The sequence below is a fragment of the Oncorhynchus mykiss genome, chromosome 4 (assembly GCF_057628025.1).
Source record: "Oncorhynchus mykiss isolate SJ-2025 chromosome 4, ASM5762802v1, whole genome shotgun sequence".
Taxonomy (NCBI): Eukaryota; Metazoa; Chordata; class Actinopteri; order Salmoniformes; family Salmonidae; genus Oncorhynchus; species Oncorhynchus mykiss.
In genome coordinates, this window is record NC_143025.1 from 7039391 (window position 1) to 7056239 (window position 16849).

Sequence of the window (16849 nt, forward strand, 5' to 3'; positions counted from 1 at the left end):
TTGATCACCCTCCAGGGATTCATTATTGATCACCTCCCCCGGTCTTCATTATTGATCACCTCCCCCTGTCTTCATTATTGATCACCTCCCCTGGTCTTCATTATTGATCACCTCCCCCTGTCTTCATTATTGATCACCTCCCCCGGTCTTCATTATTGATCACCTCCCCCGGTCTTCATTATTGATCACCTCCCCAGGTCTTCATTATTGATCACCCTCCAGGGATTCATTATTGATCACCTCCCCCGGTCTTCATTATTGATCACCTCCCCCTGTCTTCATTATTGATCACCTCCCCTGGTCTTCATTATTGATCACCTCCCCCTGTCTTCATTATTGATCACCTCCCCCGGTCTTCATTATTGATCACCTCCCCCGGTCTTCATTATTGATCACCTCCCCAGGTCTTCATTATTGATCACCTCCCCCGGTCTTCATTATTTATCACCCCCCAGGCCTTCATTATTGCGTAGTAATAACGATTCACCATGCCTTTCATCCTGCCGTAGTACCCTTGAGCAAGGGAGGGGGGGGGGGTTACAGTCTGTGTCTTGGTGGCTGGTTAGAAGCAATAAAGACTCATTTCCATGGAATTTAATGCAAATGTACAATACAATATTTGTTCAACTTCTCCTCTACTTCCTCTTCTGTCCCAGGCACCCAGGATGTCTCACTACTCTGGTGGTTTCTCCTCCCGCTCGGCGATGGACCTGAGTGGTGGTCAGAGGCTCAGCATGGGGGGTGGAGGAGGAGGAGGAGGAGGGTACCAGTACCACGATAACATGAGCCTGAGCGGGGGCTACCATGGGGGAGGGGGCTACCAGGTACCACGTTAATGAGTTACTGTATTCTTCGACTACCATACAGATCCTTTTGGGCATCTGAAGCAAGGCAATGTTATTTTTTCTGTGTGGGGGGGGGGCATATGTTAATCATGTATGTGTACCAGTGTGCTGATTAACTCTGTTCTACCAGGCTGGCGGAGGGGCCATGAGGCAACAGATGTCCACCGTGAACCGGGCGATGAGCCGTGCTCCCGGCCCAGACCTAGAGACCATGTCCCTGCGTTCCGTTAGGCTCCAGAACATGCCCGCTCAGGTATCTGACTTTAGATACACTGCATGATGTGTTCTGTGTGTATTGTGTCAATGTCAACGTAAGGTTTTTCTTTCAAGTGTTGTTTATCTGTATTGATGTGGTGTTGATGTTGATGTTCTGTCTGTATTGCTGTTGTCTGTCTGTATTGATGTGGTATTGATGTTGATGTTCTGTCTGTATTGATGTTGATGTTCTGTCTGTATTGATGTGGTGTTGATGTTGTCTGTCTGTATTGATGTGGTATTGATGTTGATGTCCTCTGTCTGTATTGATGTTTATGTTGTCTGTCTGTATCGATGTTGATGTTCTGTCTGTATTGATGTTCTGTCTGTATTGATGTTGTCTGTCTGTATTGATGTGGTATTGATGTTGATGTTCTGTCTGTATTGATGTGGTATTGATGTTGATGTCCTCTGTCTGTATTGATGTTTATGTTGTCTGTCTGTATCGATGTTGATGTTCTGTCTGTATTGATGTTGATGTTCTGTCTGTATTGATGTGGTATTGGAGTTGATGTCCTCTGTCTGTATTGATGGTGATGTTCTGTCTGTGTTGATGTCTGTCTGCATTGATGTGGTATTGATGTTGATGTCCTGTCTGTATTGATGTTGATGTTCTGTCTGTATTGATGGTGATGTTCTGTCTGTATTGATGTTGATGTCCTGTCTGTATTGATGTTTATGTTGTCTGTCTGTATCGATGTTGATGTTCTGTCTGTCTGTATCGATGTTGATGTTCTGTCTGTATTGATGAGGTAGTTTTCTGATTCTGACTTGTTCTGAATCTTGTTTCAGCCGTCCCCAGTGGCAGCCTGGGTAGATGCGGATGGCAGCGATGGGGTCAGCCTCGTCTCGGACCACGATGCCACATTCAACCGCCAGCAGTCTGTCTACAGCACCGTCAATGGAGGAGCCTACAGCTCTGGGACCCAGATGAGACAGGCAGGAGGAGGAGGGTCCATGTCCTACCAAGCCCCCATGAGGATGGTTGGTGGAGCCCTACCGAAATTTTCAAACGAGATTAACACATTGCAATTCTTATATGTTCCATGGCATGTGAAAATGAGTTATGTATTTAAAATACATTTAGGAACAAATAATGCCAAACTAGCTTTTCAGGTGTTTGTAAAAGCAAATATGTAAATTTTAATTTGCGTTACAATATAATAATTATTATATTTACAGCACGTTTTTTAATTTTTTTTATGAACATTTACATTTCCGCTAGGGGGGAGAGGAGATGATGTCGGTCCAGCAGCAACATTCCTTTAAAGGGCCAGCGTTTCGCACCATCAGCAGGATCAACAACAGGAATAACAGGATGTCCATGGGCTCCATGTCTGGGGCTTCCACCCTCCCCCCTGGGGGAAGTAGCTACGGCAGTGGAGGGGGAAACTTCGTCATGTCTGGGGCTTCCACCCTCCCCCCTGGGGGAAGTAGCTACGGCAGTGGAGGAGGATTCATGATGGGCCAGGTGAGGATTGCGATGTGATAAGTTTATAGCCCATTCGCATGGACATTTTTGTTATGTGTGATCAGAAAGCAAAACGGAATACACAAAATGAATACAACAACTCTGAGAAGTGACATTGATTTTTTTACATTTATTTAACGAGGCAAGTCAGTTAAGAACAAGTTCTTATTTTACAATGACGGCCTACACCGGCCAAATCTTAACCCGGACGACGCTGGGCCAATTGTGCGCCGCCCTATGTGACTCCCAATCACGGCCGGTTGTCATACAGCCTGGAATCGAACCAGGGTCTGTAGTGACGCCCGTACCACTGAGATGCAGTGCCTTAGACCGCTGCGCCACTCGGGAGGGTTCACATATTCACATAGCCCCATGATGGACCAGGGCTAATCTGAGCGGATTCTCAGCATCTAGTCCTATATTGCTATTTTACCTGCCTTGATTCTAAAAAATAAAATGTTTTATGTCATTGGTAGTTTTAATTTTTTTCTTATATTATATATATTTTTTCCTAAGTAGAGCTTTGGTATAATGAAAAGCGCTAAACAATTGAAAATGTATTATTGTAATTGAATATAATGTTATTGTTATTAGATGTCGTCTGGGTCTCAGGGGAATCTGATGATGCAGCAACAGAGGCAGACCACTCTGCCCAGGACCATGTCTATCAAGAGCATGCACAGTGTTGGGAAGGGCATGGACATCTACGACGGAGCGATGGACATGACAGGCAGCATGGGCAACCTCAGCAGGTAAGGTGTGGTTAAATATCGCGAACTCGGATACTGAGATTTTACCCCCCCCCCCCCCCCCCAAAATAAAAAACACTCCCTTTTCCCGGGATAAATAGCTGTGAGGAAACCGGTAAATTATAATAATGAATGATTTGTATGAACAGCATGGCGTGAAATGGAACTGTTAAATGATCTGAGATGTCTAAATCTGGCTGCCCTACGACCTCTGATGATGAACCATCAACGCTCCGGGTAGGGAGAGACAGACCATCTCAGGGTGGGGACAGACAGCCCTTCTCAGGGTGGGGACAGACAGCCCTTCTCAGGGTGGAGACAGACAGACCATCTCAGGGTGGGGACAGACGGCCCATCTCGGGGTGGGGACAGGCGGCCCATCACGGGGTGGGGACAGACGGCCCATCTCGGGGTGGAGGACAGGCGGCCCATCTCGGGGTGGGGACAGGCGGCCCATCTCGGGGTGGGGACAGGCGGCCCATCTCGGGGTGGGGACAGGCGGCCCATCTCGGGGTGGGGACAGGCGGCCACTCTCAGGGTGGAGGACAGACAGCCACTCTCAGGGTGGAGGACAGACAGCCACTCTCAGGGTGGGGACAGACAGCCACTCTCAGGGTGTAGACCTTTCATCTCATCATGGTAACTTTTTTTTTCTTGTGACAGGTAGGCCTGAATTTTCTATAATAGCAATAAGGCACCTCGGGGGTTTGTGGTATATGGCCAATATACCACGGCCAAGAGCGCGATGCGTCGTGCTTAAAAACAGCTCTTAGCCGTGGTATGTTAGCCAATATACCACACCCCTGAGGTGCCTTATTGCTTAAATATAATACTGTACCAATATATGCCACTTAGCAGACAATATAATGCAAACACAGAGACCTACAGTGCAGTGAGTGCATACAACCTCAGCACTCAAATACGGGGTGGCAGGGTAGTGGTTAGAGTGTAGAGGTGGCAGGGTAGTGGTTAGAGTGTAGAGGTGGCAGGGTAGTGGTTAGAGTGTAGAGGTGGCAGGGTAGCCTAGTGGTTAGAGTGTAGAGGTGGCAGGGTAGCCTAGTGGTTAGAGTGTAGAGGTGGCAGGGTAGCCTAGTGGTTAGAGTGTAGAGGTGGCAGGGTAGCCTAGTGGTTAGAGTGTAGAGGTGGCAGGGTAGCCTAGGGGTTAGAGTGTTGGACTAGTAACCGGAAGGTTGCAAGTTCAAACCCCTGAGCTGACAAGGCACAAATCTGTCGTTCTGCCCCTGAACAGGCAGTTAACCCACTGTTCCTAGGCTGTCATTGAAAACAAGAATTTGTTCTTTAACTGACTTAACCTTAAATAAAGGTTAAAAATAAAACATACAAAAAATACTCTAGTCAGGGTATTAAGTGTAGATATAATAAAGGGGCAGTGAGTTTGTCCCCTGCGTGAATAGGGCCATGTTCTCGGAGCAGGACAATCTGTTGTGACGCAGTGCACGTGTAGCAGTGCACGTGTAGCAGTGCACGGAAACACATAACCTCTAAGCGCATGTTTTGTAAACACTATCTACCGTGATTGTTATTTTGGTATTATGCCTGAATAGGAGAGTCGTTAGTTTCTCAAGTTAACTCCCAATCTCACCCAAACGGGCTAAACTCCCCAACTAACTCACCACTAATACACATCTGATACCTCTTAAATGTAGCGGTTAGGTCAGCGAGGTTTAAAGTCTCAGATGATATAGTGTGGTCAACACTTCCTCTCCAATCCCGGGTGTAATAATACTGAATAAGTTGAAATATAGTGTGAACATTCTTACCACACATTCCTTTAAGAAACTGGTCAATCAAAATACACAAGCCTCAGGGAAAGCAGATTTTGTTAGAGTGTGTGCGTTAGAATGTGTGCATTAAAATGTGTGCGTTAGAGTGTGTGAAGTAGAATGTGTGCGTTAGAATGTGTGCATTAAAATGTGTGCGTTAGAGTGTGTGAAGTAGAATGTGTGAAGTAGAATGTGTGCGTTAGAATGTGTGCGTTAGAATGTTTGCGTTAGTGTGTACGTTAGAATGTGTGCGTTAGAATGTTTGCGTTAGTGTGTGCGTTAGAATGTGTGCGTTAGAATGTGTGCGTTAGAATGTTTGCGTTAGTGTGTGCGTTAGAATGTGTGCATTAGAATGTGTGCGTTAGAATGTTTGCGTTAGAATGTGTGAATTAAAATATCTGCATTAGAATGTGTGCATTAGAATGTGTGCGTTAGAATATGTGACATTTGGGTTGGTATTTGTCTTGAAGCAGGGTTGAACATTATATTGACTATAGAAAACCACAGAGTGAACCTGCTCCGTCCATCCAAAAGAGCAGGTAGAGACTGTCGTAAAGATACAGACACTATAGTTACGTATTGGACTACTACTACTGTATTTGTTGTGGACATTTCGTTACGGCAGTATGTTAAAACATGCTCCGGTACTTTGAAAGTATTTTTTTAAACCTCCCGGTTTGGGCTGGTTGTGTCATACAAGCCTAATCTATGAGCATAATTATTGTCTTACCTCAATTAGCCACGGAATCCCTTGTTTGAAAGAGTCTGTTTTCTTGAAGTTGTGCCGCGCCATTTCCCTACATGTACCTCCACGTGGCTCAGTCCCCTAGCAATTTGAGTTCTAGCCAATGAGCTTCTGCCCCTAGCATTTGAGGGACAGCTAGCAAGAGGCCTGCCCAGCGTTATCCAATGAGACTGCAGGGCGGGCCCAAACAGCTCAGTGGACACAGCAGAGAGAGAGAACAATGACATGGTGCACATAGTGAAACCTCTTTGGACTTAAAGTGATGCTATCTTTTCACAGTGGCGGTACCGCAGTATCGCTGTTTTAGAGCTAATAATTCTATATATACATAATTCTCTCAGTTTACAAGGTTTCATTCTACCCCTCCAGATGACACTTTATGGGACACTCGCTGTCTGTGTCGACAAATGGTGCACATGTGCAGTGTTGCCCTGGATTATGCTAACGCTGACGTCAGGGTTTTCTCCTGTTGTTGGCAGGCCAGCATGTGCTGGTGAGCACTGACAGCGGGACAGTGGTGGTGAGGACCGACAGTGGTGGTGGGGACCGACAGTGGTGGTGGGGACCGACAGTGGTGGTGGGGACCGACAGTGGTGGTGAGGACCGACAGTGGTGGTGAGGACCGACAGTGGTGGTGAGGACCGACAGTGGTGGTGAGGACCGACAGTGGTGGTGAGGACTGACAGTGGTGGTGAGGACTGACAGTGGTGGTGAGGACCGACAGTGGTGGTGAGGACCGACAGTGGTGGTGAGGACCGACCAGTGGTGGTGAGGACTGACAGTGGGACAGTGGTGGTGAGGACTGACAGTGGGACAGTGGTGGTGAGGACTGACAGTGGGACAGTGGTGGTGAGGACTGACAGTGGGACAGTGGTGGTGAGGACTGACAGTGGGACAGTGGTGGTGATGACTGACAGTGGTGGTGAGGACTGACATGGGTGGTGAGGACTGACAGTGGGACAGTGTTGGTGAGGACTGACAGCGGGACAGTGTTGGTGAGGACTGACAGTGGTGGTGAGGACTGACAGTGGTGGTGAGGACTGACAGTGGTGGTGAGGACTGACAGTGGTGGTGAGGACTGACAGTGGTGGTGAGGACTGACAGCGGGACAGTGTTGGTGAGGACTGACAGCGGGACAGTGTTGGTGAGGACTGACAGCGGGACAGTGTTGGTGAGGACTGACAGTGTTGGTGAGGACTGACAGCGGGACAGTGGTGGTGAGGACTGACAGTGAGACAGTGGTGGTGAGGACTGACAGGGGTGGTGAGGACTGACAGTTGGACAGTGTTGGTGAGGACTGACAGCAGGACAGTGTTGGTAAGGACTGACAGTGGTGGTGAGGACTGACAGTGGTGGTGAGGACTGACAGTGGTGGTGAGGACTGACAGCGGGACAGTGTTGGTGAGGACTGACAGTGTTGGTGAGGACTGACAGTGTTGGTGAGGACTGACAGTGTTGGTGAGGGCTGACAGCGGGACAGTGTTGGTGAGGGCTGATAGCGGGACAGTGTTGGTGAGGACTGACAGCGGGACAGTGTTGGTGAGGACTGACAGCAGGACAGTGTTGGTGAGGACTGACAGCGGGACAGTGTTGGTGAGGACTGACAGCGGGATAGTGTTGGTGAGGACTGACAGCGGGACAGTGTTGGTGAGGGCTGACAGTGTTGGTGAGGGCTGACAGCGGGACAGTGTTGGTGAGGGCTGACAGCGGGACAGTGTTGGTGAGGGCTGACAGTGGGACAGTGTTGGTGAGGACTGACAGTGTTGGTGAGGACTGACAGCGGGACAGTGTTGGTGAGGGCTGACAGTGTTGGTGAGGACTGACAGCAGGACAGTGTTGGTGAGGGCTGACAGCGGGACAGTGTTGGTGAGGGCTGACAGCGGGACAGTGTTGGTGAGGGCTGACAGCGGGACAGTGTTGGTGAGGGCTGACAGCGGGACAGTGTTGGTGAGGGCTGACAGCGGGACAGTGTTGGTGAGGACTGACAGCGGGACAGTGGTGGTGAGGACTGACAGCGGGACAGTGGTGGTGAGGACTGACAGTGAAACAGTGGTGGTGAGGACTGACAGTGGTGGTGAGGACTGACAGTGGGACAGTGTTGGTGAGGACTGACAGCAGGACAGTGTTGGTGAGGACTGACAGTGGTGGTGAGGACTGACAGCGGGATAGTGTTGGTGAGGGCTGACAGCGGGACAGTGTTGGTGAGGGCTGACAGCGGGACAGTGTTGGTGAGGACTGACAGCGGGACAGTGTTGGTGAGGGCTGACAGCGGGACAGTGTTGGTGAGGACTGACAGTGTTGGTGAGGGCTGACAGCGGGACAGTGTTGGTGAGGGCTGACAGCGGGACAGTGTTGGTGAGGGCTGACAGCGGGACAGTGTTGGTGAGGGCTGACAGCGGGACAGTGTTGGTGAGGGCTGACAGCGGGACAGTGTTGGTGAGGGCTGACAGCGGGACAGTGTTGGTGAGGGCTGACAGCGGGACAGTGTTGGTGAGGGCTGACAGCGGGACAGTGTTGGTGAGGGCTGACAGCGGGACAGTGTTGGTGAGGACTGACAGTGTTGGTGAGGGCTGACAGCGGGACAGTGTTGGTGAGGGCTGACAGCGGGACAGTGTTGGTGAGGACTGACAGTGTTGGTGAGGGCTGACAGCGGGACAGTGTTGGTGATTTCTGACAGCGGGACAGTGTTGGTGAGGGCTGACAGCGGGACAGTGTTGGTGATTTCTGACAGCGGGACAGTGTTGGTGAGGGCTGACAGCGGGACAGTGTTGGTGAGGGCTGACAGCGGGACAGTGTTGGTGAGGACTGACAGTGTTGGTGAGGGCTGACAGCGGGACAGTGTTGGTGATTTCTGACAGCGGGACAGTGTTGGTGAGGGCTGACAGCGGGACAGTGTTGGCAGGGCCATCATAGATCTTTGAGAGAGAAAAGGCTCATTGTCGGCTGTTTTTCTGATAAGGGACCTGACTGTTCCGTTGGGAATGGATGCTCTCACGCACCCACCCGTGACCTCAGACCCTCCTTTACATGTTTCCCCTGTGGACCTGTTTCATCCCACGCCGGAGAGGGTGCGGCTGGAGGGCTTGTTATAGATTCTTGTGGCTCCCTGTTGTCCCAAGCGACCTTGGTTATTCGAGGACCCGTGACAACTCCCATTGAACCAGGGACCTGTTGTCCTAGGTGCGTGGGCAGGTCTGGCATCCATTGAGTGTGTACATTGTGCGGTGCAGGGGTGTGTGTGTGACCAAAGTTTTTGTCTGTTTTGCTATTCTGGCTTGTGATAGAGCACTTTCAAAGCAGCGTCTTTGTGATGATTACAAATGTCTCTTTGCCAAGAGCTGTAGATTCTGAGCTGGCTGCTACATGGCCCCCGTAGTGGCAGGACTGGTTTGGGTGTGGCACCAGAGGACTTTCATCAGGTTTCACATTTCACACACAAACAGCCGGCGCCTAGCTGTTAGCACAGTAGATGGAAAAACCACAGAGTGTTACCTTTAGCTTAGTTTACCATTCACACAGGCACAGGGTTATACCATGGGAGTGAAACGTGTCAGGTTGGCCTGATTTGGACTGGCAATATATTATCTCATTTTGCCTAATCGTGCACCAGGGGTTTGGGGTCAACTCCATTTAAATTCCAGCTAATTTGAGAAAAAGTCAAATTCCAATTCTAAATGTTCCTAATTGAAAAGCATTGACGATGAATTGTAATTTCAGTGTAATTCTTGAATTGACTGGAATTGAAATGGAACTGACCACAACCCACCTAGAGAGGCAGTTTCCCGGAGACAAGACTAAAAAGCTATTTCAATGGTGATGCTCAATTGCTTTTCATTCCAGGACTAGGCTTAGCTTTATCTGTTATCGAAATGAAAACTAGACAGTCAGGAAGCATAGAAAATTCCAAAAAGCAATGGATAGAGGAATTTTTTTTTGCTAATGTTTTACTGCGGGGAAACAGTCAATATCTGAAACAGAACCGAATGCGGCCCTCAGTGAAGAACCAAATGTGGCCCTCAGTGAAGAACCAAATGTAGCCCTCAGTGAATAACCAATCATCGGCCCTCAGTGAAGAACCAAATGTGGCCCTCAGTGAAGAACCAAATGTAGCCCTTAGTGAATAACCAATCGTCGGCCCTCAGTGAAGAACCAAATGTGGCCCTCAGTGAAGAACCAAATGTGGCCCTCAGTGAAGAACCGAATGTGGCCCTCAGTGAAGAACCGAATGTGGCCCTCAGTGAAGAACCGAATGGGTCCCTCAGTGAAGAACCGAATGGGTCCCTCAGTGAAGAACCGAATGCGGCCCTCAGTGAAGAACCAAATGCTGCCCTCAGTGAAGAACCAAATGCTGCCCTCAGTGAAGAACCGAATGCGGCCCTCAGTGAAGAACCGAATGGGTCCCTCAGTGAATAACCAAATGCTGCCCTCAGTGAAGAACCAAATGTGGCCCTCAGTGAAGAACCGAATGTGGCCCTCAGTGAAGAACCAAATGGATCCCTCAGTGAAGAACCAAATGGATCCCTCAGTGAAGAACCAAATGTGGCCCTCAGTGAAGAACCGAATGTGGCCCTCAGTGAAGAACCAAATGCTGCCCTCAGTGAAGAACCAAATGGATCCCTCAGTGAAGAACCGAATGCGGCCCTCAGTGAAGAACCAAATGCGGCCCTCAGTGAAGAACCGAATGCGGCCCTCAGTGAAGAACCGAATGGGTCCCTCAGTGAAGAACCAAATGCGGCCCTCAGTGAAGAACCGAATGTGGCCCTCAGTGAAGAACCAAATGGATCCCTCAGTGAAGAACCAAATGTGGCCCTCAGTGAAGAACCGAATGTGGCCCTCAGTGAAGAACCGAATGGGTCCCTCAGTGAAGAACCGAATGTGGCCCTCAGTGAAGAACCAAATGTGGCCCTCAGTGAAGAACCGAATGTGGCCCTCAGTGAAGAACCGAATGTGGCCCTCAGTGAAGAACCAAATGGATCCCTCAGTGAAGAACCAAATGTGGCCCTCAGTGAAGAACCGAATGGGTCCCTCAGTGAAGAACCAATCGTCGGCCCTCAGTGAAGAACCAAATGCTGCCCTCAGTGAAGAACCGAATGCGGCCTGCTGGGAAAAAGGACTTTGACACCGCTGCTATAGAGTGTTATCACCACGAAATCCCCCATCATTCATAATCTATTATGTCTCAGTCTCTCTAACCTGTCCAGGGGCTGGCTTACTGTTAACCACTTTGTGTCAACTGGGCTTTACAAATACAGGTACATTTGATTGGTTGGTTGATTGATTGATCTTTCTGATTGTACAGGATCAATAACCTGGACATGGCTACGGCGGTGAGGTACCTGGCAGAGGGGGATGCTGAGCTGCAGGTTCTGGGAGCAGCGTTTATCCAACATGAGTGTTACAGCGACACTGAGGCCAAGAAAGAGGTACTAAAGGGAGTTCCTCTTCATTCTGCATTCTCTGTTTCTCTGGTACTTCCTTATGATATTTACAATGTCAAATATGCGTCCCATTCGGTGTGCTTATGTTCATTAACATAATATAAGGAACAATAGAAGTGAAGTTGCTAGTTGCATAAGAACTATTGTGTATCAACACATTGACTGAGGTGCTCCAGGTATACAACACATTGACTGAGGTGCTCCAGGTATATCAACACATTGACTGAGGTGCTCCAGGTATACAACACATTGACTGAGGTGCTCCAGGTATATCAACACATTGACTGAGGTGCTCCCGGTATATCAACACATTGACTGAGGTGCTCCAGGTGTATCAACACATTGACTTACATGCTCCAGGTATATCAACACATTGACTGAGGTGCTCCAGGTATATCAACACATTGACTGAGGTGCTCCAGGTATGTCAACACATTGACTGAGGTGCTCCAGGTATGTCAACACATTGACTGACGTGCTCCAGGTAATCAACACATTGACTGACGTGCTCCAGGTAATCAACACATTGACTGACGTGCTCCAGGTAATCAACACATTGACTGAGGTGCTCCAGGTATGTCAACACATTGACTGACGTGCTCCAGGTAATCAACACATTGACTGACGTGCTCCAGGTAATCAACACATTGACTGACGTGCTCCAGGTAATCAACACATTGACTGACGTGCTCCAGGTATATCAACACATTGACTGACGTGCTCCAGGTATATCAACACATTGACTGAGGTGCTCCAGGTATATCAACACAGTGACTGATGTGCTCCAGGTATACAACACATTGACTGACGTGCTCCAGGTATACAACACATTGACTGAGGTGCTCCAGGTATATCAACAAATTGACTGAGGTGCTCCAGGTATATCAACACATTGACTGAGGTGCTCCAGGTATATCAACACATTGACTGAGGTGCTCCAGGTATATCAACACATTGACTGAAGTGCTCCTGGTATATCAACACATTGACTGAGGTGCTCCAGGTATATCAACACATTGACTGAGGTGCTCCAGGTATATCAACACATTGACTGAGGTGCTCCAGGTATATCAACACATTGACTGAGGTGCTCCAGGTATATCAAGACATTGACTGACGTGCTCCAGGTATATCAACACATTGACTGACGTGCTCCAGGTATATCAACACATTGACTGACGTGCTCCAGGTATACAACACATTGACTGAGGTGCTCCAGGTATATCAACAAATTGACTGAGGTGCTCCAGGTATATCAACACATTGACTGAGGTGCTCCAGGTATATCAACACATTGACTGAGGTGCTCCAGGTATATCAACACATTGACTGAGGTGCTCCAGGTATATCAACACATTGACTGAGGTGCTCCAGGTATATCAACACATTGACTGAGGTGCTCCAGGTATACAACACATTGACTGAGGTGCTCCAGGTATATCAACACATTGACTGAGGTGCTCCAGGTATATCAACACATTGACTGAGGTGCTCCAGGTATATCAACACATTGACTGAGGTGCTTCAGGTATACAACACATTAACTGAGGTGCTCCAGGTATATCAACACATTGACTGAGGTGCTCCAGGTGTATCAACACATTGACTGAGGTGCTCCAGGTATGACAACACATTGACATGCTCCGGTTGTGCCAACTGTCAATCTTGGCCTAGGTGCTTAACACTAAAAGCCTCAACTTTGATTTAATGTCATAGTTCAGCAGACATACAGTAAATGTGATCGAAGTCATTCTAAAAGAATGTTGTCTTGTTGAAGTGACGGACACCATTTTGTTTCAAGCAGTTGTGAAGTATTTTGTCACAGACAGGTAGCTTGTAGATGCTTGTCGGTGTTTTTTCAGCTGTGGTTTTGTGAAAGAGCAGGAACAGAGATTTATGTGTGTGGTCTCTTGTTGCCGGGTGACAGGTTTGCTCAGCAGTCCAAGCACAGATGCTGGATTCTAAATCAAGCCAAAGGTCCTGTAAATCTGAAAATATTGGACAGCTTTAAGCAATATGGACTTTATTATTTTACCTTTATTTAACTAGGCAAGTCAGTTAAGAACAAATTCTTATATTCAATGACGGCCTAGGAACAGTTCAGGGGCAGAACGACAGATTTTGTACCTTGTCAGCTCTGGGATTTGATCTTGCAACCTTTACGGTTACTAGTCCAACTCTCTAACCACCAGGCTACGCTGTCTAATCATTTTAGATATACAGGATTGCCTAGGGAATAGGGGCTAGGCTAGGGGTCACTGGGATTCAGAATGAGTCTAAACCTTACAGAGTTGTTCTTCCCTCCAATCACTAGGTGCACCGCTATAAGGGCATCCCAGAGCTGGTGAGGCTGTTCAACAGTGAGAACCAGGAGGTGGCTCGCTACGCCACGGGCGCCACGAGGAACCTCATCTACGAGAACATGGACAACAAGGTGGCCCTTATCGAGGGGGGAGGGATCCCACAACTCATAGAGGCTCTGAAGGTGAATGACGACGAGCTACGCAAGAACATCACAGGTATGACGTTTCACATTTTAGTCCTTTAGCCTCTCGCCAACAGCCAGTGAAAGTGCAGGGCGCCAAATTCAAAACAACAAAAATCTCATAATTAAAATTCCTCAAGCATACAAGTAATTTACATCATTTTAAAGATACAATTCTCGTTAATCCAGCCACAGTGTCTGATTTCAAAAAGGCTTTACAGTGAAAGCATCACAAACGATTATGTTCGGTCACCACCAAGTCACAGAAAAACTCAGCCATTTTTCCAGCCAAAGAGAGGAGTCACAAAAAGCACAAAGAGAGAAAATGTATCACTAACCTTTGATGATCTTCATCAGATGACACTCATAGGACTTCATGTTACACAATACATGTATGTTTTGTTCGCTAAAGTGCATATTTATATAAAAAAATCTAATTTTACATTGGCGCATTACGTTCAGTAGTTCTAAAACATGCAGTGATTTTGCAGAGAGCCACATCATTTTACAGAAATACTCATCATAAATGTTGATGACAATAGAAGTGTTATACATGGAATTAGAGATATACTTCTCCTTAATGCAACCGCTGTGTCAGATTTTTTTTTTTAAATGTTACGGAAAAAGCAAACCATGCAATAATCTGATTAAAGCGTTCTGACAATAAAGCAGCCAAAAAGATTGTCTGCCATATTGTGTAGTCAACATTTGTCAGAAATAGCATTATAAATATTCACTTACCTTTGATGATCTTCATCAGAATGCACTTCAAGGAATCCCAGTTCCACAATAAATGTTTGATTTGTTCGATAAAGTTCATAATTTATGTCCAAATAGCTTCTTTTGTTAGGGCGTTTGGTAAACATATCCAAACGCGCGTTCAGGTCCAGCTGAACGTCAGACAAAAAGTTCAAAAAGTTATATTACAGGTCGTAGAAACATGTCAAACTAAGTATAGAATCAATCTTTAGGATGTTTTTATCATAAATCTTCAATAATGTTCCAACCTGAGAATTCCATTGTATGTAGAAAAGCAATGGAACGAGAGCTAACTCTCTCATGACCGCGATTCACGAAGTGCAATATGACCACATTTACACTGAATGGCAAAGAGTTGAAAAACTACAAACCTCAGATTTCCCACTTCCTGGTTGGATATTTCTAAGGTTTTTGCCAGCCATATGAGTTCAAACAGTTTCAGAAACTTCAGAGTGTTCTATCCAATACTACTAATAATACGCATAGGATATATGCATAGATATAATTCTATCCAATACTACTAATAATACTAATAATATGCATAGGATATATTAGCATCTGGGACAGAGTAGCAGGCAGTTTACTCTGGGAACCTTATTCACAAGCTACTTAATACTGTCCCCTGTTTTTTTTTTTGTTTACCTTTATTTAACTAGGCAAGTCAGTTAAGAACAAATTCTTATTTTCAATGAGGGCCTAGGAACAGTGGGTTAACTGCCTGATCAGGGGCAGAACGACAGATTTTCAGCTCGGGGATTTGAACTTGCAACCCTCCGGTTACTAGTCCAACGCTCTAACCACTAGGCTACCCAGAGGTTAGAGCAACTTACATTCATCTGAAGGTAGCTAGGTAAGACAAACACATATCACACGTATAGTAAGTTAAACTTTCTTGAGCTACAAAGTACTCTGTACAATGTAGGGCTCTACGCTGACATGTGCTCCTAAGTATAATTTTTTGGGGGAGCACAGAAAGAAATTTAGGAGCACAATGAACAATAGTAGAGGTAATGATACAAGGTTTGGTCATTGGGTTTTCTGTCAGGTATTCTGTGGAACCTGTCATCCAAAGACAACCTGAAGGAGAAACTAGCCAAGGAGACGCTAGCTGAGCTCACAGAGAGGATCCTGATCCCGCTCTCAGGCAGTGGAGACACTGAGGTCATCCGGCAGAGCCCCTCCGAGGTTGACATCTTCTACAACACCACCGGATGTCTTAGGTACAGTACACTATAGTACACTATAGGATAGTACAGTACACAATAGTATATTATAAGATAGTACACTATAGGATAGTACAGTAAACTAGTACAGTATTGTACAGTATAGTACAGTACAATATAGGATAGTACAGTACACTATAGTACACTATAGTACACTATAGGATAGTACAGTACACTATAGTACACTAGTACAGTATAGTACACTATAGTACAGTATAGTACACTATAGGATAGTACAGTACACTATAATACAATATAGTACACTGTAGGATAGTACAGTACCCTATAGGAGAGTATAGTAAACTGTAGGATAGTACACTATAGGATAGTACAGTACACTATAGTACACTATATGATAGTACAGTACACTAGTACACTATCATACACTATAGGATAGTACACTATAGTACAATATAGTACACTATAGGATAGTACACTGTAGGATAGTACAGTACTCTATAGTACAATACAGTACACAATAGGAGAGTACAGTGCAATATAGTACACTATAGTACAGTATAGTAAATCATAGTACAGTATATTACACTATAGTCTAGTATAGTACAGTACACTAAAGTACAGTATATGACAGTATAGGACAGTATAGTACAGTACTCTATAGTAAAATATAGTACACTATAGGAGAGTATAGTACACTATAGGATAGTACAGTACACTATAGTACAATCTAGTACACTTTAGGATAGTACAGTACTCTAGTAGAGTACAGTACAATATAGTACACTATAGCACAGTAATGTACACTATAGTACGATATAGTACACTATAGTACAGTATAGTAAAGCATAGTATATTACACTATAGTCCAGTATAGTACAGTACACTAAAGTACAGTATATGACAGTATAGTACAGTATATCATAGTACAGTATATTACACTACGGTATATTACAGTATAGTACACTATAGTACAGAATAGTACAGTACACTAAAGGACAGTATAGGATGGTATAGTACACTAAAGTACAGTACACTAAATTACAGTATAGGACGGTATAGTACAGTATATGATAGTATTGTACAGTATTTCACACTACAGTACAGCCTTCTTCTTCTCGTTCCAGCTCCTCCTCT

At 46.3% G+C, this 16849-nt stretch overlaps 1 protein-coding gene across 2 annotated transcripts in view; it reads left to right on the plus strand.

The window, feature by feature from the left end:
- The window catches only part of LOC110522700 (plakophilin-3), a 54831-nt gene that overhangs the window by 24476 nt on the left and 13506 nt on the right, over positions 1–16849 (plus strand). For both annotated transcript variants that reach the window (XM_090231003.1, XM_090231002.1), the window contains 8 exons: positions 657–824; positions 976–1098; positions 1893–2084; positions 2326–2571; positions 3166–3323; positions 11149–11272; positions 13602–13806; positions 15577–15751. In XM_090231003.1, coding sequence (XP_090087129.1) covers positions 657–824; positions 976–1098; positions 1893–2084; positions 2326–2571; positions 3166–3323; positions 11149–11272; positions 13602–13806; positions 15577–15751 — 1391 coding nt within the window. The remainder of the gene's footprint in view (positions 1–656; positions 825–975; positions 1099–1892; positions 2085–2325; positions 2572–3165; positions 3324–11148; positions 11273–13601; positions 13807–15576; positions 15752–16849) is intronic.